This window comes from Falco biarmicus, chromosome 9 (assembly GCF_023638135.1).
Source record: "Falco biarmicus isolate bFalBia1 chromosome 9, bFalBia1.pri, whole genome shotgun sequence".
Taxonomy (NCBI): Eukaryota; Metazoa; Chordata; class Aves; order Falconiformes; family Falconidae; genus Falco; species Falco biarmicus.
Window position 1 is genome coordinate 27,788,965 of NC_079296.1, and position 23,775 is coordinate 27,812,739.

The 23,775-nt window shown below is 63.9% G+C and overlaps 2 protein-coding genes across 4 annotated transcripts; one reads left to right on the forward strand and one right to left on the reverse strand.

Annotated features, from left to right (window-relative positions):
- The first annotated feature begins 584 nt into the window (after positions 1-584).
- On the forward strand, positions 585-8,831 carry GOLGA7B (golgin A7 family member B). 2 transcript variants are annotated; one of them, XM_056352963.1, is made up of 5 exons: positions 585-720; positions 6,291-6,416; positions 6,815-6,967; positions 7,115-7,216; positions 7,337-8,831. In XM_056352963.1, the coding sequence occupies exons 1-5, from the start codon at positions 664-666 to the stop codon at positions 7,439-7,441; spliced, it is 543 nt and encodes a 180-aa protein (XP_056208938.1). In that variant the 5' UTR covers positions 585-663; the 3' UTR covers positions 7,442-8,831. The 2 variants fall into 2 exon arrangements, with proteins under 2 accessions (XP_056208938.1, XP_056208937.1); XM_056352962.1 differs by lacking the exon at positions 585-720 and adding an exon at positions 4,678-5,135.
- A 232-nt stretch (positions 8,832-9,063) lies between these two features.
- Positions 9,064-22,474, reverse strand: CRTAC1 (cartilage acidic protein 1). 2 transcript variants are annotated; one of them, XM_056352960.1, is made up of 16 exons: positions 22,375-22,474; positions 18,642-18,838; positions 17,170-17,366; positions 16,124-16,254; positions 15,339-15,495; positions 14,722-14,856; positions 14,313-14,458; positions 13,990-14,126; positions 13,242-13,324; positions 12,654-12,754; positions 12,401-12,569; positions 11,759-11,904; positions 11,585-11,627; positions 10,966-11,109; positions 9,653-9,778; positions 9,064-9,268 (listed from the first exon to the last, which is right to left on the reverse strand). In XM_056352960.1, exons 1-16 carry the CDS (start codon positions 22,417-22,419, stop codon positions 9,141-9,143), a joined length of 2,085 nt encoding a protein of 694 aa, XP_056208935.1. In that variant the 5' UTR covers positions 22,420-22,474; the 3' UTR covers positions 9,064-9,140. The 2 variants fall into 2 exon arrangements, with proteins under 2 accessions (XP_056208935.1, XP_056208936.1); XM_056352961.1 differs by lacking the exons at positions 9,064-9,268; positions 9,653-9,778 and adding an exon at positions 10,086-10,705.
- Between the last annotated feature and the right edge of the window lie 1,301 nt (positions 22,475-23,775).

The following is a 23,775-nucleotide window of genomic DNA, read 5'->3' on the forward strand; positions in this document are numbered from 1 at the left end:
TGCGGCATTGCCAGCACTGGTGCTGTCCTGCTTTGGACCACAGACTGGTTTCTGGCTCTCAGCATGCCCTGTCCCCCAGCCCAGTCCAGCCCCCAGCACACACAGTCCCTCCCAGGAAGGTGCTGGGGTTGCTGAGCACCCTGTGCCAGCTGGCACCCCACCAGATGAAGGCAAAGGGGCTGGGGGGGGGGGGGGGGGGGGGGGGGCGGCAAGGGGCTCCCTGCCAGCTGGCCCGGTGCCCCTGTCTGTCACGATGCCTTCATTAGAGCCACTGAGTAACCTCCTGGCAACACGGCCACCTGGAGGGAGCAGGGCTGGCCCCAGGAGAGGGTTGTCCATCCTCTGCTCCTGCCCTGCCAGGTGCCCTGGCAGCCTTGTCCTCAAGCTGAGGCTGTGCCCCTGCGCTGGGGGGCCTCTGCTGCACCCCCATTGCTTTCTTAACCCTTTCCCACCAGGGATGTCCCAGGGGAGGTAGATCTGGGCTGTACCTCGGGGTAGGGGGTGGCCCCAAGGCAGCTGGAGCTGGCAGTCTGCCCTGTGTCCTGTCTGCGCAGGCTACTCCAGTGCCGGCTGGGGGACTGACACTTGCCTCTGTCACTCTGAGGAGCTGGCTGTGCCACTGCCTGTGTTACCTTTCACAGCAGCAAGACTGGAAGCAGGGCCATGGGGGCTGCCCCCTCCACGGTGGGCACCTTGGGGACAGCCAGCCAGGGTGGCACGGTAAGATGACATCCCCTGGGCGTGCCCCCTTGCCACTCTGGGCCCTTCCCAGGGACTTGTGCCTGGCTGTAGCACAGTGTAGATGAGCCAGGAGAGCAGGAGGCCTCTGGGGAATGAGATGCTGAGCAGGGTCCTGGCCACTGCTTTCTGTCCTCCTCCATTGTGTCCCCACTCCCTCTCCCACCTCAGCTTTGGATGCTGCCGACCTTGTTTCTGTGGGCAGAGACACATTCCCTGGGCCTGGGTGGGCTGAGAGGGCTAGGTGGGCTCCCTCCCATTCTCCCTGTCCTCTTGTCCTCCCTCTCCCAGCCCCATCCCAGGCCCCTGGGACTCCTGACTCCCAGGCTGCATCAGTGCCAGGCGTGGGCTGCACCCACCGTGGAGCAGGGACCCTCGGGAGGGGACAGCACACTGGGGGCGGCCGTGCAGGGACACGTGTTCTGGGCTGTCTGGCAGTGCCTGACATGGGGGGCAATGCAGGGCTGACAGCACGTCTCTGCGGGGGTGGCCCTGCCTGGGGGTGGCCGAGGGAAGTTGGGGCACGTCTGGGGGCACTGTGGGGCCGAGTTGGTCCCGGGGCATGGGACCGGTAGGTCTGGCAGAGGGCAAGGGCAGTGGTGGCCGTGCACTTGCCCTGCGCCCACACACGCTCCCGGCTGGCCCTGGCAGCCCCAGGAATGCATCTGGCAGTGCTCCCGGCCCAGCTGCGGGACAGAGGCTGCCCTGGCGCCCTCCCAGCCCCCCCGGCAGCTCCTGGCCCTGCCCGGCTCCTGCCAGCCTGCATACAGACCCCCTGTTCACTGCCGCCCCCGCCCCCCTCCCCGGCCCCAGCCCCTCTCTGCGGGGCAGGGAGGGGGCATGGGCACCTCTGGGAAAAGAGTCCCATTGCCTCGCAGCATGGCTGCGTGCATGGGGACATGGGGACGCTCTCTGCAGTGCTGCTCATCTGCTCATCCCCAGCCCCACTGGGGAGGTGGGAAAAGCCTCCCATGTCTGCTGCCAGCACAGCCCCACTCCTGGCATGGGGTCAATCCTTGCACAGGTTTGGCTCCCAGCCGGCACCTTTGCCAAAGGTAGACCTTGGCACCTTGCTCCGAAACCACATCCCCTCTCTGCTTGCTTGTTTGCAGGAAAGTGTTGTGTTCCCCCACCATGCACCCCTGCACAGTATGCTGGGGGCTGCCCCCAGCCTCTGGGGGGGTCCCAGGTGCAATGGTGTCCTGGCAGCACCCATTGGGATGGACACAGCTGGATGTGGCAGTGCTGCAGGTGCCACAGAGCAGTGCCCATCCTCAGGGTGCCCAGGCCATAGGGCTGGTGGGCCCCAGTTTGGGGCAGTTTCCGTGTCCTGCATGAAGGCACAGGCTGGGGCACTTGGATCTGTTTTCCAGTGGCTCCCAGCGTGGTGGCATGCTGCCCTCCAGTACCGGTGCACACACCTGCCGTCTCCCAGGAAAGGTTATCAGCTGATCACCCTGCCCTGCTGTCTCTGTGTGTCTCTCAAATGTCACCGTTGTCCTCGCTGGTGTGGTGAGCTCATGCTCCCTCCCCATTAATGAAAGCCCCCCCAGTGCCATGTGAAGCAGCTGCGAGGTCCTGGCCCTACCGTGGCCCCTTTGAAGCAGAGCCAGGGTTGCTGACAGCCCTGACAGGCTGGGGATGGGGCTTGGCACACAGTGGGTGCAGGATGGGACCCCAGGGGTTGGTTGGTCTGGGGCTGGTCACAGGGCTCCAGCTGTCCTCCACAGCCCCAGCCACTGTGCTGAGACTGCAGGGAGGATTGGGGTGCTGGGACCAGGCACAGTGCCAAGCACCTGGGGACATGCTGGGGACACCAACTGGTCCTGGCCTGGGAGCCAAGTGCAGGGGCTGGAGCAGGGTCACTGTTGGGACATGGCTGCCGCAGCATGATGGACATGGGCATGCTGGCTTTGCGTGGCTGGCCGTAGGGGCTCCAGGCAAGCCCCACGCCTGTCCCACATGGATGGGGGCAATGGCAAGAGCCAGCAGTGCTAAGAGGTCTGTGGGGTCTGTCTGCAGGACAGCTCAGAGCCCCCTCACTCCAAACACAGGGGAGGACCCAGACAGCTCTGGCAGCAGCTGTGCCTGAGATGCCCGCCCCCACTGCCAGGCAGCCTAAAAATAGCCCCTTGGGGCTCAGCAGATGGAACAGAAGGGCCAAAGCCCTGTTGCTGTAGGCACCCTGCCAGGCACCATGCATAGCGTTGAGGGCTAGGGGACAGCAGGGCCATGCAGCACTTTGGGGCTGCTCTGAGCCCCTGCTGCCCCTGCTCCTACTGCCTGGGATGGTGTCAGCTATACCAGTCTCCTTCAGCCTCTGCCCTGCCCTACTGGGAGCCATGGCATGGCACGGCACAACAGCAGCCTGTCCCCTGTGCATAGAAACCAGCAGAGTGTGTCCCTGCTCTGGTTAAAACTAGAAAGTCTACAATGGTGGATCCTGCATGGGGGGTTGGCAGGCCCCAGTGGGCTCTGGAGATGCTGGAGGCTGCAGGCACCACAGGCAGGGCCAGGGGCTGTGCAGCAATGGCGAGCACTGTGCGGCAGGGCTTGCTCCTGGGTAGTATGGCTGGCAGAAGGCAGCTCTCCCTGATGGGGTGAAGATGTCCCACCAAAGGACATTCCTTGACACATGCCCTGGTCTTGCAGTCAGCAGGTCTGTGGCTTGTGAGGTAGCTGGAGCGCTGGTTGTGAGCTGTGAGGAACCTGGGCTGGGCTGGTGCAGCCAGAGAATAAACATCCCTGGGGCAGCACCACAGGGTGCAGGCAGATGGACAGACCCTGGGGGAGCAGGGACATTTGTGCTCCCCTGGCTGCTCTTGGTCCTTTGCCTGGCATGGGAGAGCAAACTTCATCTGCTGTCAGGCACAGCATTGCCATGGCAACTGGCAGGGTGCTGCCAGGCGGGCAGCCGAGCCCTGACGTGGCAGTGATACACAGCATGGGAAGGTGCCGGCACACAGGGCCTGGTTTTGGGGGCACCTGGGGCCACACTTGGGTGTGTGAGTGTGTGCACATGCCCCTGGGCGCACGTTTGGAGGCACATGGGGAGTGCAGGCAGGTGTGGGCATCCAAGCGCACGCACAGATGCCTGTGTATGTGTGTGCATGCCCATGCATGTGTACATGGGAGAGTTCACACACACACCCCCACACACCGAGGGGGGTCCTTTGGCCCTGTGGCACCATCTAAGCAGACTACCCCACTGCTCCAGAGTGTAAGCTGGCAGGGCTGCTCTGACCCGTGGGAACAGTAGGTTGCCCCTGAAAGCTATGGGATCCATAGCTATGTGTCTGGAGGAAGAAGAACCTTCCGACTCAGGTTCCTGCCTGCACGTGTCCTTTGGTCCCTTGGTCACAAACCCTGACACATCGCAGAGCACAGGGGCTGCCTGCTAGCCACCTGCTAGGCTCTGCCGCTATTTGCTCTGCCCGAAGCTTGGGCTGGTGCTCAGGGCAGGGAGCAGGAGTCGGCTGGAGCTGCCCCTGTTTGGCCAGGGCCCCTGCGCCTCAGGCAGCCGGCCGTGCTGTGTTAGCAGACGTGCTGGCAGGGCCTGCGCTGCCTTCAGCATCACCCAGGTGCTGAGGGAAGGGCTGGCTGCTCTCCTGCCTGGCGAGGGCCTTGTGCCTGGCCACCGCGTCCCTCCCGCCTCACCACAGCCCCAGCTGTGAGCACCCCCTCCTCCGCCTCTCGGGAAGGCCTCTGTTCCCCCTGTTTGGCATTTCTCCGGCTCTAATTGAGCTGTCAACGGGCAGAGATAACAGGGAATTCGTTAGCGCCGCTCTTTGATGTCTGCCCGCGCTGCGATTGCAGCACTGGCTCCAGAGCGCAGCGCCAGCTGCAACTCCCTTGCAAACAAACAGCTTCAGAGGCGGCCCCTGGCACGGCGGGCTGCCAGCCCCAGGGTGGGCTCCCCACAGTCCCACCGGGCCAGCCCCACGGTCGCCCAGGCCCCCGGTTGCCTCCAGCAGCACCCCCTCGGCGGTCAGTTCCCCGCAGGGACCTACAGCCGCATCCCCCCGGCAGCCGTGCCCCGGTACCCGCAGTGCCCGCCGGACCCCCGGCAACCACGGCAGCGGCCCCGCCTCGCAGCCCCCCGCTGGGGCCAGGCCCGGAGCAGCCGGATCCCGGGGCCGCCGTCCGCAGCAACGGGGCCGCGTCCTCCCGGGGCTCCGTACCCGTAGCGGCAGGCGCCCGTCCCCGTCGCCTCGGGGCGGGCCGGGCGGCTGCGCACACGGGGCGGCCGGGCCCGCCTCCGCCGCCCGGCACAGCAGCACCGCGGACAGCGCCAGCCCCCGCGCGGCTCCGCACGGCCCCGGTGGCAGCGCCGGTCCCCGGCCCGGCACAGCCCAGCCCGGCGCGGCCCGGCCGCACGCCGCGCCATGGCCACGGAGGTGGGTGCGCGGCGGCGCGGCGGGGCCAGCCGGCAGCGCGCATCTCCCGGGCCGGGCTGCGGCGGAGCCCCCCCGCTCTGCCCTGCCCCGGGCCGCCGCCATCGGCTGGCTGGGCGCGGGGGGTAGGGGTCCGCGTGGGGTGCGCCGGCACGGGGGGGCAGCGTGGGGCTGGGGTCCCCATGGGGTGCACTGGGGTAATGTGGGGCTGGGGGCTGGGAGGGGTGCGTGGTCTGTGTGCATCGAGAGGCCAGCGTGTATGTGGGGTGCTTGGAGGGGTGGGAGGGGCGGGGAGAGTGGTGCATGGCGCCCTTGTTGCAGGGAGCGGCGTGGGTCTGGGGTGGGGTGCCCCGGGAGGAGACGTGGCTGTGGGGCTGGGGGTCGCTCTCCCAGGGGCCACGGAGAGGGTCTATGGGACACACAGCAGGCGGTGGCCCCATGTAACCCAAGGGAAAGAGCAGGGAGGGGTCTGACACTCGTCTTTGGCACAACCTGGCCCCTCCATCCTCCTCTCCACCCCCCCCACCCCCCCCCCACCCCCCCCCCCCCCCAAAGCTGCCCGGCAGCCCAGAGCGCGGGGGGTTGGCGTGTGTCCCCATAACCCGTGAGGTGTCAGGGCTGGGGGGCTGGGCTTGCGCGCCTGCCACCGGGGCTGCCGATCCCTTTTGTGCAGCCGCCGGCTGCAGCCTGGCCGCCCGCTGCGCCGCCGCTGCAGCCCGGCCCCCTGCTCCAGCCTGGCTCTCTTCCGTCCTCCCGCCGGGGAGCTGCCGGGGTGGTTGGGTGCTAGGGCGCTGCTGGGGACAGGGGGCTCTCCCCTCCCCAGGCTGTGGCCCACCAGGGGACACACACCCATGCATGCAGCAGCCGGTGCAGGCGAGGCCAGGCACCAGCCCAGGAGCACATGCACTCGCCCACACCCCGATGGCGGGCTGCTGCGGCGCCCTCCCCTCACTGCCATCCTCCCCTTGCCCCTGGCCTTGCACCTCCAGCACCGAGCTCTGCTCCCGGCATGACACAGCCTGCGCTGGGGGGTCCCTGCCCTGGGGTATGTGAGCCTGCAGCCTCTGACACTGGGGGAATGGCACTGCTCCCCAGTCCCCTGGCAGGGATGCCTGGCATCCCCCAGCTGTTGCCCCCCTGCCCCCTGCTGCCCCCCAGGTGCACAGCCTGCAGGAGCTGCGGCGCAGCGCATCCCTGGCCACCAAGGTCTTCGTTCAGCGGGATTACAGCGATGGGACCACCTGCCAGTTCCAGACAAAGTTCCCCCCTGAACTGGAGAGCCGGGTAGGAAGCCTGGCAGGCTGCCATGGTGCAGGGTGCCCTAAGCTGGTGCCCTATGTTGTGGGCTCAGGGGCAAGAGGACACTGAAGACACGGGGCCTCCACAGGGTGTTATATGGCTCTGGGTCATCTGATGCTGCTGGGTGCATGCAGTCACTGCTACCTTGCCTGGTTTTCTGGGGCTTGGGTGCTTTCGGTGACCGGGAAGCTCTGGTGAAGGGCTGCAGGCTCAGCAGGTCTTGGCATGGGTGGGAGGTGGGCAGGGGCCAGGGAGATGATATAGCAGCTGGGCAGGGAGGAGAGGGTTAAGTGCTCCCCAAGTTCCCCCAGGGATGGGAGAGGGTGGTGCAGGGGGTCAGCCTCTAGCCAGACTCCTCTTCACACCACTGGTTTCTGCTCTAGATCGAGCGGCAACTCTTTGAGGAAACCGTGAAAACCCTTAATGGCTTCTATGCTGAGGCGGAGAAGATTGGGGGCAGCTCGTACCTGGAGGGGTGCCTGGCCTGTGCCACTGCCTATTTCATCTTCCTCTGCATGGAGACACACTATGAGAAGGTGCTGAGATCCAGGGGAGGGCTCAGGGGCAAGCATGGCTGCCGGCCTGGCGGTGGGCACAGGGATGGCACAGGGAGCAGGGGGGGCTGGAGGCCAGAGCAGGCAGCAGTGCTGGCACACTCTGAGTATCCCTCTGTGCACTGGCAGGTCCTGAAGAAGATCTCCAAGTACATTCAGGAGCAGAACGAGAAGATCTATGCGCCACGGGGCCTGCTGCTCACTGATCCCCTGGAGCGTGGCATGAGGGTTGTATCCTCTGGGACGTAAAGTGCTAGGGGGGTGACGAGGGCAAAGAGTGGGGGGACATCGGGAGTGGGTGCTGGGCAATTGGGTTGGCCCATCTCACTGACGATCCTTAGCAAGGCCCAGATCGAAATATCCATCTATGAGGACCGGTGCAGCAGCGGCAGCTCCAGCAGTGGCAGCTCAAGCAGCAGCAGCGGTGGAGGGGGTGGCGGGGCAGGGGGCCGGTGACTGGCAGGGAGTCCCTACAGGGACTCATACTGCCGGGACAGTGGCCTCTCTGAGCTCCGCAGGCTGCACTACCAGAGCACGCGCTTCTGAGCCCAGGGAGGGTGGGAGGGGGAAGCCAGGGGCTGCCTAGCGGGGCTGCCCACCCCCGTCTGCTCTGTGCCCCCCGCAGTGAATCTGCCCCTGCTCAGACCCACTGCGGGCAGGGGTTGGTGCTGGGGCATCCTAGGTGCTTTCCGCTGAGCCAAACTGGTGCCAAGGGGCTCCCACAGCCCTCTGGGTGCTCCGCACTGCTGTCCCTCCCCCAAGTGAAGGAGCTTGCCCTGCCACGGGCAGTCCCAGCTGGCAGTGCCCCGCGTGCCGTGCATCGTGCATCAGGGAGCAGCAAATCCCCAGGCAGTGCTAGGGGGGACACACAGATCCCCATGACTACAGGCACTGCCAGCCCTTGCTGCGCCCCCTCCCTGGGACATCCCGCTCTTGGTGCTGCAGGGTGGGCTCAGCTGCTGCGTGCCCACTGCACAGGGTGCCTGGCAGAGCCCTGGTGCTGCTTCATCTGCACGATGGTGCCATGCATTCACCACAGACCTTCCCCACATGCTACCAATTGCTGCTCCCCAGCCCTGGCCAGATAGATGCCCTCACCCATCTGGTAGTGGTATCCTTGCCAGCAGCATCCCTCAGCGCTGCCCACGACACTGGCTTCTGTTCCCTGCCTGACCTGGTGCCATCCCCAACTGTACCCAGAAAGATCCTGAGCCCCAAGCCCCATGCCCAGGGCAGGGAGGTACAGTGCTGGGCAGGCTCCTGCCGTTGTGCTGCATGTCCTGGGCTACCGCATAGCTCAGCACAGTGGAGGCTGAGCTGTGGCATGGGCAAGCCGGGCTCCCTGTGCACTCCCAGCAGAGCCTGCCTACACCTGGCTTCTGGCAGCCCCCTGCCTGCTCTTCCCCATGACCTGCACCAATGCAGGAAGGCTGCCCGGTGGAGCAGCTCCACCAGTACCCTTCCTCTCCTGCTGCTGAGCCCTTCCCTGCCCACATGTCCTGCATGCATCTGCCACCAGCACCGCAATTCTCAGTCTGGCCTGTGGTGGGGACCTCGAGGGGTACCTGGGTCTGGCTGCAAGGTGTGGGGGTTCTCGGGCCAGGGTCAGATGGGGGGGGAATAGGAGGGTCCCTGTGACATCCAGCACCCCAAGGAGAAGAGTCCTTGCCTGGGTGCAGGGCTGAACTGAGTGGGCATTTCTCTTGTGGGGTCCATGGAGGGAGGACCCTGCCCCATGGGACTCCTTTTGGCTTGGTCATGGCATGTGTGTGGGGTGACCCTGCCCCCACCGTTCCTGCTGGGGCCCCCCTGCATGGAGACCTTCCTCAATAAACCCCATGCTTCATCCCTTACTGCCTGTCCTCCTGTATCAGAGCAGGGAGTGGGGCAACGCTGGGAAGACAGCCAGGCTGGGCATCCCCCAGCACATCGGGGTGCATGGAGTCCCACAAGGAGTGGGAGCCTGGAGGAAATAAGGGGGAGGGATGGGACAGTCCACGTGGAACACAGGGACAGACCTGTGTAGCAGTCACATGTCCCCAGTGACAGGGACTCACAGGGAAACCAGTGCAGGAAAGGGTTTATTCAGTTGGCACTGGGCACAACTAGCCCAGGGCTGGGGTAAGCAGAGGGCACATGGCTGTGCTGGGGCAGGCTAGCTGCGCTGGCAGCGTCCACCTGCACCCAGGGAGAAGCCCTGGCGGCAGTGGCAGTGGAAGGAGCCGTGGGTGTTGTGGCAGATATGATCACAGGGGCCAGGCTGTGCCTGGCACTCATCTACGTCTGGGAAAGAAGGGGAGAGGATCAGACCTATGCCAAGGGTACGGGGCTCGTCCGGCATGGGCAGGGCCGGGTATGGAGGAGGCATGTGGGGGGCAGCTCTGGGGCTGGGTGGAGCTGGGACACGGAAAGCATCTCTAATGCCTACAGCCATGCAGCTGTGGTCCCGTCACACTTGTCCCCAAGGCTGCAGGGTAGCAGATGCCTCCTCACTCCAACTCCTGCACAGTCACAGACTGTCCATCCTGCCCCCCGTTTTGTGTTGGCTGGGGCTACGAGCATACCAGGGCATGCCAGGAATCGGCATCCCTGCTCCCAGGGCAGCATGGCAGTGGCAGGTGGGTGGACACCATGGGCTGCCCACCCCCGCTGCCTGCAGGTACTCACCCAGGCACTGGCTGGCAGAGGGATCAAGGGGGTAGAAGCCCGGGCGGCAATGGCAGGCATGTGCCCCAGGGGTGTTGGTGCAGAGCTGGCTGCAGTTGTGCAAGCCCAGGGCACACTCGTCGATGTCTGGTGGTGGGGAAGAGAGCAGCACGGGGTTACAGCACGCAGGGAGAAGGCAGCACAGACCTGTTGTGGTGGTGTGGGCAGGGCTGCCTGCTGCATCCCAGACCCTCCCGTGTTGCTTATTTGGCTGTGCTCCCAGGGCTGGGAGCAGGGCCGGGCAGCAGCAGAGCTGCCCAGGGCCACCATGCACCCTCCAGCTAGCTCCTGGCTATGCCCCCCACCCCCAAGCCCCCTCCCCATGCAGCCCAGGCAGAAGCATGGGCACAGCCCTGCCCTGCACAGCTCAGCAGGCTGGGCTAATAGACAGGATATAGTTTATTGGGGGAGTTCTCTGGGAGAGGGGCTGGAAGACTGAGCAGGGTTTGACTCCAAACAGTGGGGTCAATACGTTAAAAAAAACAGACCAGGAGGGTCCTTCCTCTGCAGGGCTGGGGGGACCCTCCTCTGCCAGGGCTGGGGAGGGGGGTCTCCCTCACTGAGGAGGGGGCAGGTGAAGCACACACGTCGCAGGCCAAACCAGCAGGCACATGGTACGTCAAGGCGACGGAGCAAGCGACCACCCGGGAGGCACCGGTGTGGCAGGAGCAGCACTGGGGCGGGGAGGTGCTGGCGAAGGGGCACTGCCCCGGGGCTGCTTTCCCAGACACGGTGCAAGGGGCAGCTGGGCTCCGTGCCTGTCCCATTGCAGGCCACCCCCGTAGGGCACAGCTGGCACTTCCAGGGCAGTTCAACATGGAGGGAAAGAGAGAGAAAAAGAGACAGGCAGAGGCTGGCCGGTCCTTCCGCCAAGGCTGCTCTGGCGTGTTACGGGCAAGGGTTAAAGTGCATAGAGGCAAAGGCAGAGTCCGAGGACTAGAGGGAGGAGGGTACTGTGGGGGAGCCCGTGCCAGCTCCCGGCGGAGGGATATCCCCCAAAAAAGGCCACTTGAGCTGCACAGAGAAGGAAAGAAGGAGCAAGAGAGAAAGAGAAAGAAAGAAGGGGAGTCAGTGGTGGTTCAGCAGGAGGCACAGGATGAACAAACACAGAGCCAGGGTGGAGGTAGCTGGTTAGCCACCCAGCAGGTTGCAGGATGCGGCCAGGCCTTTGGCAGGGGTGCAACAGCATCCCAAGGCAGTGCTTTGGGGCTGTCGCCCACTGGATTGGCCAGGCTACAGTGGCACGGGGTCAGGGCACCCCAGCCATCACTCACCCACGCAAGCTGTGCCATCCTCATTGGGCTCGAAGCCCCGGCTGCAGCGCTTGTTGCTGCGGCAGCGGTACCCGCCATAGGTGTTGATGCAGATGGGCTTGTCTCGGGGGCAGACAAAGGGGAACTCTGTGCACTCGTCCGTATCTGCAAGCAGAGGGGACTTGGTGTGAGAAAGGCGGGCTGGGAGCTTGAGGCTACTGGCTATGGCCCCTCCAGTTTCCCCTGCATGTGCTAGATGACTCCCCTAACAGGTAGCCACACACGAGCCATGACTCTGCCCAGAAGGCTCACAACAGGGCCACGTTGCCACATCCCTGCTGCCCCTCCATCACTTGTGGCTCTAGTGCAATGCCCACCCTGCCACACGCCAGCTATGCCTCCCACCCCCGGAACAGCACTCCCCACGACACCACAGTCCCCCTCTAGAGCCGTGCTCTGCCCCCAGTCCCAGGCAGGCAGCCATACCCTGCACTGAGCCATGCAGCAGCCCTGCCTTATGTGCCCAACCACCTCCCCAGCTGCCACCTCCCTGTAGCAGGGTGCTGCCCTCATGCTTGCCGTGGGGCCACGCTGCAGCACCCCAGGTGCAGGCACGCCTGCACCCCCAGCAGCTACTCACCTACACAGCGTCCGTTCTTGTGCTGGGAGAATCCCTGCCCGCACTGCATTTGGGGAAAAGTAGAGACCACTGGGATGGGGAGAAATCAGCCCTGGGAGCCTCTGAGCCCACAGAGCCCAGCCCCTTGTTTCTGCCCCCAAAGCCTCCTGCCCTGCACCCACACCTGGCCCTCACCTCCAGCGGGGCAGGCATGAGCTGCTCCTCCACATCCAAGGGATAGGGGATCTCCAAGACAGAGTTTGTCTCGCTGCTGGCCACAGCTCGTGCCACAACACGGCCATCCGGCCAGGTCACCTCCAAGCTGCTGGCTTCATCGTGCCCTGCAGGTGGGCAGCTCATCAGGGGGGGGGGGTCTCCGGGGCAGGCAGGGGCTGAAAGGAGGCCAGGGGCGTGGTAGAGACAGAGGGGGCAAAGCCTCCCCTTGTTCCCTGAGCCCAGCCCCAGGTGACCATGCTAACAGCCCATGCAAGGGGATGTAGCTAGAGGGGGGGTGCATGCGGGGACAACGGGATGGCCTGCCAGCAGGCAGGGACACCCCTGCAGGCTTGGCTACCAGCCGTGCTGAGGCAGTGGAAGGTTAATGGGCAGAGAAAGCCCTGGTGCCTGGGCAAAGCAGCAGGCAGGGGGTGGGGAAGAGGGCAGTGGCCCCTCGAAGCAGGGCTGCAGTGGCTGTGCACCCTACCTGCAGTCTCCTCCAGAGACCACCATGGCCAGTGTGATGGGTGCGAATGATTGCTGTGCTGCATGGCACCAGGGCAGCAGACATGGCCCCTGCCCAGGGGGGACAGGCAGCTCTTTGCCTCTCCCACAGCTCACCCAGTCCAAAGTGCGCCACAGGCTCCATCTCACAGAGGTACCCTGATCCACCGTCAATGATGCGCAGGTGGGCCCCGCTGCGCCGCGTGAACAGCACCACTTTGGCTCCTCGCGCAAAGGCCCCGAAGCGGGTGCGGGGGATGACACGCAGCCAGTTGTTGCTGGTGCCCTGCAAGGGAGAAGGGAGCAGGGATGCTGAGTAAGGAGAGGCAGAAGGGACAGGGACAACATGAGGACCCTCTACTTGACTCACCTGGGTGCCCTTGAAGATGGAGATCGGTTGTGCCATGGACTCTCCGTGAGACAGGATGAGGTCCAACATCCCATCACCATCAAAATCTGTCACTGCACCTCCTGCAAGGACAGGATCATGTCATGTCTGCAGCTGACGCCATGTCTCCCAGCGCTACACCCTGCTGCCAGTGTGGGCTCCCACAGGTGGCAGCTGCAATCCCAGCAACGCAGGGGCAATAGATAAGAAGGGGTGACTCCAGGTAGGAATAAGGGTCCATGCATGGGTGACACCCTGCAATTAGGTGGGTCAGCTCCCTGAGCAGTGGAGGGGACAGGCAGTGCCCGGGAGACTGTAAGACACAGAAGGCTGCCTGGCCCCCTCCCAAATATAGAGCTACACCCTGCGTAACAACTGGAGACAGCACTGTTCGCTGGGTATGGGTGGAGGGAGAAAGCATGGAGCTGCTCCTGGGCGATAGGGGCTCCAACATGCTGATGGGGAACAGGCAGGTGACTCAGCCAGGCATGCAGCATCCTCAGGCATAGAGGGTGCCAGCTGATGCTGTGGTGCACCCCCGCATAGGCCCCCATGGCCAGGGACACACACCTGTGCCCCGTCCCTCTGGCTCCAGCGCATCTCCTGGATTCAGCTCTTCCACAATGGGGTCTGAGTGCTCCCTGCGGATGAGCCTGCCGAGCACAGACAAGGGCATCAATGCCAGCCCCTGCAGCCCCTTCTCAGGAAGGGCTTATCCCCTCCTGTAGCAGCATGGTAGAAGAGATGACAGCCCCAGTGGCTGGGGGATTGGACTGGCCCCTGCCTGTTAGCACCTCACGTCCCCTCCCCATGCAGGGGTGACGGGGATGTCATGAGAGCCTGGCTTTTGTGGGTCTGAATAGCAGAGCAGCAACACCATCTCCAAACACTGCTGCATCTCTCTGGGACCAGAGACCCTCCCCAGGGGCTCCCTGCCAAGCCACTGCTCTCCACCCATCTGTGGGTGCCAGCACTGGGTGGACAACCAGCTCCCACTGCCCCACATGCCAGGTAAGGAGATGCCACCCAGCAGTAATGAGGAATTCACTCGCACAATTAACAGAAGCCACTAACAAGCTTCCATATCACCACTAATCAGCAGTGCCAGGGACCCCAGGGGCTGCTGCAGGCACGATCGCAGTGGCTGGTAATGACACCGGGAAAGGTTCAGTCACGGTGCCTTTTATTAGTTGAGCCTGAGCAGTGGCACTGCTGGAGAGGAACCCCGTGAGCCTGGGTGCACCATGAGGGCTGCTCAGCCCCCCCTCCGAGCGGCGTGCAGGCTGTCCTGGCTCTCCAGTACCTGCCAGGCTCCTACCGGAATAGGCGGTTGGCAGAGGAGCCGCGGTAAGCAATGTTGTTGAAGAAAACCTCCAGCTCCTGATCGTTGTCGAAGTCTGCTGCGATGACAGTGCGGACTGGGGATGGCATGGAGAACTTGGGGGTGGCGATGTCCTGTGTAAGGGATGGGCATGGGGTGACAATGGGCACAGGGAGCAGGACACCCGGTCCCACTTTGGGTCCTCTTCTTGATGGGAATTGAGGCTCAAAGCCACATCAGGGTGAAGATGGCCCCTTTGGCCAAGGAGACTCAGTGTCAAAGCCAGCAGAGGGGTGGGGTGGCATGGTCCCAGCCCTCACCCGGAATCGGACACGCCCGGGACCCCCGCTCTGCAGGTAGAGGCGGTGTGGCCCGTTCCAGTTGCCATAGACAATGTCCACCCGGCCATCACGGTTGAAGTCAGCCAGTGCCACGCCACGTCCATGCTGGTAGGGGTCATCCAGCCCTGGGGAGCCACAAGGGGACGGGGGAGACAGAACCTCCTCCCTGCCTACATCTCCCCGGGATGCCTGCTGGGATGTGCCCCACAGTCCCCAGACAGGTTCTCCCCACACAGGGCTGTACCCCTGTGCTGACAGATGCCCTGATCTGCCTCCGGGCCCCCAGGGCTATCCCCCCACCCTGCACTCAACCAGCCCGTGCAGGCAGGGGCAGGCAAAGCCAGCCCTGCCCTGAGGTCCCCAATGCCTGGGTGCTCCCCCTACTCACCCACAGCAGCTGCTACATCCCGATACGTCCCGTCCCCCAAGTTGTGGAAGAGGAAATTGGGGCTGTTCTCATTACCACAGAATATGTCGGAGGCGCTGTCGCTCAGGATGGGGCCCACGGCCACCCCACGACCCCCTGGGGACAGGAGCCCCAGGGTGAGGGGCCAGCTGGTACCCTGCCCCCTCAAGACCCCCACGCCCCCTCAAGAGCACCAGGTGGGCAGCACTAGGACCCCCGGCGTCCCCTCCTCTCCCACCTCCCACCTTTAGTCCCTCTCGTGAGGCACTAATTGGGCCTGGCAGCCGCTTGTGTCACTCCCAACCTTAATCGCTGCCATCACCATGGTGACAACACTCCTAATTAGTGACAATTTACCGCTGGGGAGACGGGGCACGGCGACGGCCGGGCAGCGTGGGGCGCAGGCTGGCACACTGCCGGCCGCCCCGCGGGGGCTCCGGAGGGACCATCCCCGGTGACCGTGTAGTCGGGCGTCCCGTGGCCCGGGTGGCTTCCACGGGCCGTGGGGCTGCCACTAGATGGGGCAGTCAGGCAGCCTAACGCGGGGACGGTCGCGCCGCGCTGCCCCGTCCCCTCGGCGGCGCCGCAGCCGCTGGTACCTGTGTACTTGCTGACGCCAGCCTGGGCGGCCACGTCCACCAGCACCACGACGCCACGGGCAGGGTCACTGGCGGCCACGTCCATCTCGATCAGAGCGTGGGGGCCCACGTTACCGCTGGCGTAGTTGGCGATGTAGATGGAGTACCTGCCGGACCCCTGCAGCCGCAGCATCTCCTCAGCACCCACCCGCCCAAAATGCATCTCCTCTGGGACCGCAGCAATCCTGCTGTGGGGCTGGATGCTCTCACGGCTCCGTGGGACTAGGCACCACTGCCATGTACTGAGCAAGAGCTTTGCAAAATCCATGGTGAAAAGCATCCTGGAAGTGGGGATGTGCCCCATTGCCTCCAGGAACTCTGTGGTCCCCAGGCTCACAGTGCCAGCACGGGCAACCCTACTGTGCCAGGTTCCCCCTCATCCCCACTGCCTCCCTTGTCCTGTGCGGCAGCTAGACCCTGATTTAGTGACAATCGTTTGAAAACAAACCACTGGAGGAGGAGGAAGAAGAAAGAGCAGGTGACAGGAACATAAATCACCTCGACAGGCACGTTTATCAGCTGGTGGCAACCGTGTGGACAGGTGCCCACAGTCCCCATGGCTGTAGGGGCTGCCAGCCCCGACAGTCATGGGCTGCTGGGGGGCACCCCTGGCCCCAGTGCCGGGTGGGGTGGGGCTGATGCCCAGATTAGGGGAGAGGTCCCCAGGATCGTGTGGGGGAGGGCTGGAGGGGCAAAGGGGGTGGGAAGGGGAGATGCCCCCTGCCTGCTGTGCCCTGCCTGCTCACCGTCCGGTCCACACAGGCAACAGAGCGCCCGGCGAAGCGGCTGGCCACATCCCGGTTCACCTCGTCACTCAGGAGGTCCTCCCAGCGCCCATCGCGGAGCTTGAAGAGCTTGTCCGTGTAAGTAGCCATGCCTGGAGGGGGCATGGGTCAGGGGGCTGCAGCATCCCGCCTCCTCCTGAGGAGGGTGCCCTGCGGCAAGGGGAGGCTGTGGAAAAGGTACCCTTTCCTGGAGCATCCCAAACCTCTGCTCTGTGTCCCACAGCCCCCAGCAGTGGCACAGGGCCAGGCTGCCACTATGAGAGCCCCTGTGACCCTTAAGGGCCACTAGGAGACACACAGAAGAATCAAATCATTAAGGTAAAATGTGTCTCAATGGGGCACAGCCCTGTAGATCATACCCAAGAAGGTAAAAAAAAAAAAAAGATAGATTCTGTGCCAAGCACAGGCAGCAAGCTGCACTTGATTTAGAGACAGGTGTGCCGGCAGCCACCGCCAGCTTGGGTAATTAGGAGCATCAGGAAGACAGATCTGCTGCCTAGAGGTCAGGGCTGTGGGACAGGGACATGGCAAAGCTGGGCTAGAGCACCAACCGAGGGAGCTCCAGGGATGCCCAGTGTCAGGCTGGGGTATGCACATCTCCTCCCCACAACAGGCATCCCAGAAACTGGGACAACACCGGCAGGGCAGGATTAGACCTGTCTTAGTCCAGCAGGCACAGGATAGCCATGGCACAGAGGGGTACAGCTGCTGTGGGGCACAGCTGGGATTTGCAGCACAGCCACAGGTAGGCCAGCCCCAGGGGTTGGGGGGGAAGCTGCTGTCCCACTCAGGGTGCTGCTGGGAGGGCAGTGGGCAGCTGGAAGTGCTGACTTGGCGGCTGGTTGGGCTCGGTGTCCCGCCTGCACTGCCATCAATCAATGGAGCCACTCAACTGAGAAATTAACTCCAGCCCGCACACATCCCTCACGCGCCGAAGGTCACGGGCGGCCGTGCTGGGAGCTCCCCCCACACCCAGGGCTCAGGACACGGCTTCCTGCAGGGCTCACCAGAGAAGGCATTGTTGGTGTTGAGAAAGTAGATCTCCTCGCGGCCATCCCCATCGATGTCGCAGGCTGTCACACCAATGGCATTGCCCTGCCGGTCCCGCAGTGCATAGTACGGGGAGTCCCGCTCATCCTCCGCCACATTCACCAGCCGTCCCCGCACCTTGTCATACTTGAGCACCAGGTTGGGGCCATTGTACCTGTGGGTGTGAGCGGGGGCAATGGCACCCTGAGGCTTGGGGACAGGAGGAAAGCTCCCATCCTATCCCTAGGAGGACACCAGGTGTGACACTGGCTTTTCCCCATGATGGGCACAGCAGACATCTGTGTGTTTCAGGGAGGCCGGTGAACCTGGGTTGCCATCAGCACCCAAATGTGGGGCTGGCTCCTGAGTGTCAATGGAGAGGGCTCAGCCTAGACCTGTTCCAGCCCAACACTGGCATCTCACATTTACCTGGCCTGGGTACCCCAGGGTAGTGCCAGGGCAGGGGTGGGTCCAGGCACCAGTGGGGCAAGATGGAGTGCAGGTCCCTGCTTGCAGCCCTTTTCTTTCCAGGGCAGGGAAACTGGCACACAAGGCAAATCCTCTCAGCATGGTGCACCCCACCGGCTCCCTGCCCGCTCCTGCCCAGTGCACTAGTAAACAAGTTATACAACGGGCACCGCGGCTGCTTACAAAACCCCGACTGGCTGCTTGGCTCAGCCCAGCTGGGAGTGGTGGCCCAGGCCCCGCCAGGGTCCCTAGTGCTGCCCCTGGTTTGCTGCCCCAGGGTGATGCTCAAAGCAGCAGCAAGGCCAGACTCAAACTGCCACCGTGGTACCCCCAGCTCCCACAGTCCCATCAGATGGGATCCACGGGAGTGAGGGGCTGCCTCCTGCTGAGCGCACCTGTGTGTGCAAGCCTCCTTCAGGGGTAAGCACTGTGGTGTGTACACAGACACGCTGCACTGGTGGCTCACAGCCACATCCATGCACACAGAGCCTGCACTGTGGTCACCACTGTCTCCAGCCAGGGCAGAACCCTCTGGCAGCAGCTGCTCTGTGTCCAGCCCCACTCAGGTGCCAGCAGCACGGCACACAGCTCCCTGCCTCCCCAGCTCCTGCCAGCCTTTCCAAGCCATCACTCCAATAAAGGGCTATAAAAAGCCTCCAGCCAATTAACTGAACTTCTGGAGACTGCCGAGTCCCGTCAGTGGAGCTGAGCTGGCTGGGGGACACACTGGATCTGCACTGCACAAATCTCAGCTTCTGGGAAGCTGCCACTGCTCCTCAGGGCCAGGACGGAGTCAGCCACATCATCCCACACAGGCACCCAAGTGGCATCAACACCCTATGTGGGTGCACACAGACCCCCATCCCACCACCCCCGAGCACAACCTCCCATCCAGCCAGACGCCCATGGAGGGGCAAGCAGCTCCTGGCCCTGCAGGGCCACCAGGTCCTGCTGTCCCCAAGGCACTGGGTGCACCACTCACCCTGCCACCACGATCTCAAAGTTGCCATCAGCATCCAGGTCAGTGACGGCCACACCATAGTTGAGTTGTGTAGGGTTGCTGTCATAGTCAGGTGGTAGGAGGCGGTGGGTGACAGCCATGAACATGGGCTCACTACGCTGGGAGCTCTCACTGAGCCAGGCCAGGGACAGCAGGCACAGCACCAGCATCCTGGGCACCTGGGAGAGACCTGCAGCCCATCAGCTCCAGGAGAAGACCCTGCTCCACAGCACTGAAGCACCACCACCACCACCCTTGCACAGGAGACACTCTTTCCACTTCTTGTCACCCACCCCAGCCTGTGCCACACCACCAGGCCCTTGACCCTTGGGCACTACCACAGCCCAGGCATCCCCATGCATCCTCCTGGATGCAGCTCACCCTCTGGGCTTCCTTGGGACAAGACCGTACTCCAGTGAGCTGGGAGCTGCAGCTGAGCAGGAGTGGGACCTTGGGAGCCCTTCCCATGGGAGGGACTGGGGAGGCAGCAGGAGGGCTGCAGAGTGCTGACAAAGCTGGGCTCAGGCCCAGCTCGCCCTGCCCCAAGGGGCTGCTGGCACCCAAGATCCCAGCAAGTCACAATGCCAATCACTGCTCCCTTGGCAAAGCCAGAGGAAGTAGGCAGTCGCTGGGCTGGGAAGCTTGTCCCCTGTCCAGCTGGTGTTCCAGAGCTGGGGAAGGCCACAGGTAGAAAGTGGGAATACCCTGCCAGTTGACTCCTGTGTGCCTCAGTTTCCCTACTCTGACTGACCAGGGATGGTTTCTGCACAGGGATGCAGCCACAGGAAGGAGATGCTGGGAGGAACAGGAGACTGGGAGGAGAAGCTCAATTAACCTGGACTGCGGAGGACAGTGTCTGCCAGCACTGCTGGCAAGGCTGCAGAGATTTTGGAGTTGGCTTTGATCTGGCTGTAGCATGGGTGACAAGTAAGGTGGCACTCAGGACAGGACAGCCAGCCCTCGCCTCAGGCCAGGCAATCCCCTCCAGTGAGCTGTGTCCCCCCATACTATGGGCACAAATACATGTGACAGTGCTCCAGCTGGGAGCAAAACCAGGCTGTCCTGCTCTCGCAGAATGGAGGGATGGCTGGGGTACCCAGTCACCAATGCAGGGGACACTGGTTCATGAGCCTGCGCCATCCCCTGGGCAGGGCTGCCCTCCCAGTACTATCAGGGGGACAGGGACAAATGGCCCCACTGCCAGCTGGTCCCCATACTGCAGACCCCACCAGCAAGCAAAGGAAGCTGTGGCAGCTGCAGGGTGCCACATGTGCCCAGCATGGGGAGGGGGAGATGCCCAAGGCTTAGATCCTGGCAGACCCAAGGGGCTGCAGGGAACAGCCCACTGCTGCCACCCTCAGGGATGGGAATGGTCCTGGGGTCTCTGGGGAGCCAGGATTCCCCTGCCAAAACCAAGTAGTTTCCAGCTGCAGAGGAAACCTTGAATCCCACTGCCTTGCCTTCTTGTCTGGAGCATCTCTCCAGGAGCAGCAGCCTGGGACCTTCCCTGGTGCAGGTGCCCTATGCAAGGCACATGTGATGGGGGCAGGGTTTCATCGGGTTATGCAGGGATGGGACAGTCCCTGGGTGACACTCTGCAGTACCAGGCAGTGAGGGAGGGGAAATCTTTGCCACAGCCCCACACTGTGCTTACCCAAGTAAGCATGGGGAACTCATCCACATGTGGGCTTATGGGTGCAGGACTGCCACATGGGCACCCTGCTGATGCAGAGCAGTGCCCCCTCAGCCCCAGCCAGGTGATGGGTGGCTGTCCCCAAGCCACTGGCAGAGCTCTCCCTGCTGTGGCCCCTCCAGCTCCCACTCCCTACAGCTTGGCTTGCTCCCCAGGTACTCCCCCCACCCCCTCCAGCTGCAGCCAAAATCCCTCCAGGCTGGATGGAGCCTTTCCAGGAAGAAACAATGTTCCTGATTGGAGATGAAAGGCTTTTCCCAGTGAATCCGGTGCTTGGTGCCATGGGGAAGGGATGCATGGCCTGTAGCCAGGCCATTTTGGGAAGAGGAAGGTAGGGAGACTCAGGCTCCACATGGCAGAAAGGGAAAAGCCTCATGGTTCCCAGTGTGCTGCTGATGGCACTGAGGCCCTGGCGTGAAGCTCTGCCTGAGGCTTGAAGCTATGGAGTCCTGCTTGTATGCAGGGCAGAGCTCAGCCTGTCTTGTCCCAGCAGAGCCACATCCTGTCTTGTGTTGTGGCATCTGGTGGCAAGGTCACCCCAGGACCTGTGGTCACTCCAGAATGCCTGCTCAGCACGGCTGAGCCTGGTGACACAAAGCCGAGGTGCCTGGCAGGAATAGAGGCAGCAGGGGGATGGAAGCAAGGCTGGGGGTACCACAGGCACCCACACAGAGTGCTGGCCTCATGGCAGGGATGCAGCGTGTAAGGCTCATCTGTCCCTATGCATGGCTGTGGCTGGCAATGTCCTGCACAGAAGGGACTGGGAAGGGAGCCGTGGGGCCAGCAAGTGGTTGTGCCCCAGACCCCTCGCCACAGGTGGTAAGATGCTGTCCCCAGGGCTCCTCACATACCCGCATGCATATCACCTGCCCTTGGCCCGCATCATAGGGACAGTGGGAGCTGGCAGTCTGCACAGCCACCCCATCCAGCATGCCACCATGACATTGCTGCCCACCGCACCACGCACCCCAGTGATGTCATGCTCCACCACTGCAGTGACATCCCATCCCAGGCCGCAGTCACCTCCAGCACCGCTACGACATTGCAGAACATCATGCAGCAGGGGCCTCATCACACTCCAAAGCAGTGACAACATGGTGACATCACAGCACCCCATGACATCACACTGCATGTGCCCCAGTAATATCATATTTCTGTTCCTGCCATTCCCAGGCTGCCACAGCCATGCCTGCCAGGGCAGAGGACAGACAGGAGACGTCCCACAGACCCAGTAGTCCCTCTCTTGTAGCAGCTGAGCTGCTCAGGGATGCCAGCAGTGCCCCCTCCACAGCACCTCAGCCCCTGCAGTGCCTCTGCTCCGGCCAATGCCCTTAAGCCCTGGTCCCACTGCTCTGGCTGCTCACTGCTGCCATGGGCTCAGCGCTGCTCCCTCCCACGTCCCTCTCACAGACCCTGGCCTGTGCATGCATCCTGTCATGGATGCTTCCGACAGGCCCGGAGCCCCCAGCTGCCAGCTGGACTGTCCCTGTCCCCTCCCATGCAGGACTCCTCAGGGGCAGACCCGGCACGCTGGGGCTCAGCCAGCAGCAGCCAATGCAGTGTGGAGATGAGCAGCCACCTCAGCCTCTGAGCCCAGCCCCAAGGGACACCAGGTCCTTGGGGGGCTCAAGAGCCACCAGCACACGGCTAACCCCTTACCATGCAGGCAAATATACGGCTGGACCCCTCTCCCCCACAGCCCCCAGCCCCTCCACGGGCTCAGCCACCACCAAGCACAAGTGCCTGTAGAAGAGGCGCTGTCCCTTGCTTCTCGCCATCCTGACGCCCCTGCCCCGCTCCATCCTCCCGAGCCCCGTCCCCCCCATCCCAGCATCTTTCCCTCCCCGTCCCCATCCCATACTTCATCCCACACCTCTGCGCTGCGGGGGCGGGCTGCGTGCCTGCGGTCCCGCTCCACCCGCCACCAACTTCTCTCCGGGCCGGTGACCGTGCCGGAGTTGACACGCTGCCCCCTCCCCGCCCCAGAAAACTTCGCGGAGCAGCAAAGCGGCCCCTACTCACGGGCCAGGGGGGCTGCCCGGCGCCCCCGCGCCGGCGGGAGCGCATCCCGCAGCGCCTGCCTCGCCGCCCGCCGTGCCGCCCGCCTCCGGCTCCGCCGCTCCCCGGCTTCCGACGGGGCCGGCCCGGCCGAGCGGCGCCTTATGTATGGCCGGGCGGCGGCGGCAGGCCAATGAGCGCGGTGAGGGGCGCCGCTGCCAATGGAGAGCGCGGAGGTGGGGCCGCGCCGCCCTGATTTACTGCCCGTATCGCCGCGGCGGCTCCGGCTGGGATGCTGCGGGGGCACCCGCCGGGGGGCAGCGCCCCGGGCCCTGACCCCGCCGGGGCTGGAAGTGGGAACGGGGGCTCCGGGGCGACGCTTCCCGGGTGGCTGGAGCCGCGGCGAGGGAGCTGGCTGGCTGCGGGGGGTCCCGGCTCGCGGGAGAGGAGCTGCACCCCCGCGGTCACCCCGTGGGCGCTGGGGGGTGGGCGGCACTCGGGGCACGGCTCCCCACCTCCTGCGTGGGCAGCTGGGGCGACGGGGCGAGCAGAGCCAGGGACCGGCCCTAGCCTAGGTGCGGCGGGGGGCGCCCCCCGGAGCGGTGCAACTGCGGGCGCGGGGGGGAGCCGGGCAGCCCCGGTAGCGCAACACCGAGCTGCGCCCCGAGGGCTCAGCACCCACCCTGCGGTCACCCACCTCCCTCTGCAGGGAGCCCGGGAGGGGCTGTGCCCCGGCAGCCAGTCTGAACTGGGAGGAAGGCCCATCTCGGGTCGTGCGAGGCACTGACCTGCCCGAAATCTTGTAGCTACTGGACGCCTGAGGCAGGATGGCACTTAGCCCGCAAACCTGCCTTCCCTGACACATTTCTCCTGTACGGCTGCTGTGGCGATGGGCACAGAGCTCTCTGTGTGTCTCTCGATGCAGAAAGTAGCTGCGGCTGGGACTGGGAGAGCACTGGCAGGGCACAAGGCTGCCAGGTCACCTCAGTGGAGCAGGTTTGCAGGTGCTCCAGTATGGAACCTGGGGCTGCAGCCACCAGGAGAGGCAACAGGAGACACCAAGAGAGACACGCGGGGAGAAAGCCGGAGCCACAGGAACCCACACCATTCGAGCTGCTTTGAGTGGCTAATCAGCTGCCCTGCTAAAACCCTTATTTCTCATTTGAACATTTCTGGCTACAGCTTCTGCCTGTTGCTCCCAGTTCTTCTCTCCCTGCTGGATTCAAGAGCTCTCCAGCCACAGTGGTTGTCTCCCACAAAGATGCTTCCACGTGGCCATCAAGTACCCCTTGATTTCATTTCTGATGACCCACTCTTAACAGGGCTTGCTGTGAGGCTGCCTGCTGCAGGGTCCCCACAGCCAGCACGAGTGTCCAGGCCTGGGGAACCTGCTGTAGGGCACTGCAGTGGGGCAGGAACTACCCC

What these genes read in the sequence shown, in the direction of transcription:
- GOLGA7B (XM_056352963.1), top strand. Translation starts at nt 664, where the DNA reads ATGGGGGCTGCCCCCTCCACGGTGGGCACCTTGGGGACAGCCAGCCAG. An exon ending in CCCCTGAACTGGAGAGCCGG is followed by an intron (nt 6,417 to 6,814) that starts GTAGGAAGCCTG and finishes TTTCTGCTCTAG; the next exon opens with ATCGAGCGGCAACTCTTTGA. An exon ending in TGGAGCGTGGCATGAGGGTT is followed by an intron (nt 7,217 to 7,336) that starts GTATCCTCTGGG and finishes AGCAAGGCCCAG; the next exon opens with ATCGAAATATCCATCTATGA.
- CRTAC1 (XM_056352960.1), bottom strand. Translation starts at nt 22,419, where the DNA reads ATGCGCTCCCGCCGGCGCGGGGGCGCCGGGCAGCCCCCCTGGCCC. An exon ending in GGATGTAGCAGCTGCTGTGG is followed by an intron (nt 14,459 to 14,721) that starts GTGAGTAGGGGG and finishes GTGGCTCCCCAG; the next exon opens with GGCTGGATGACCCCTACCAG. An exon ending in CCGGGCGTGTCCGATTCCGG is followed by an intron (nt 14,127 to 14,312) that starts GTGAGGGCTGGG and finishes TCCCTTACACAG; the next exon opens with GACATCGCCACCCCCAAGTT.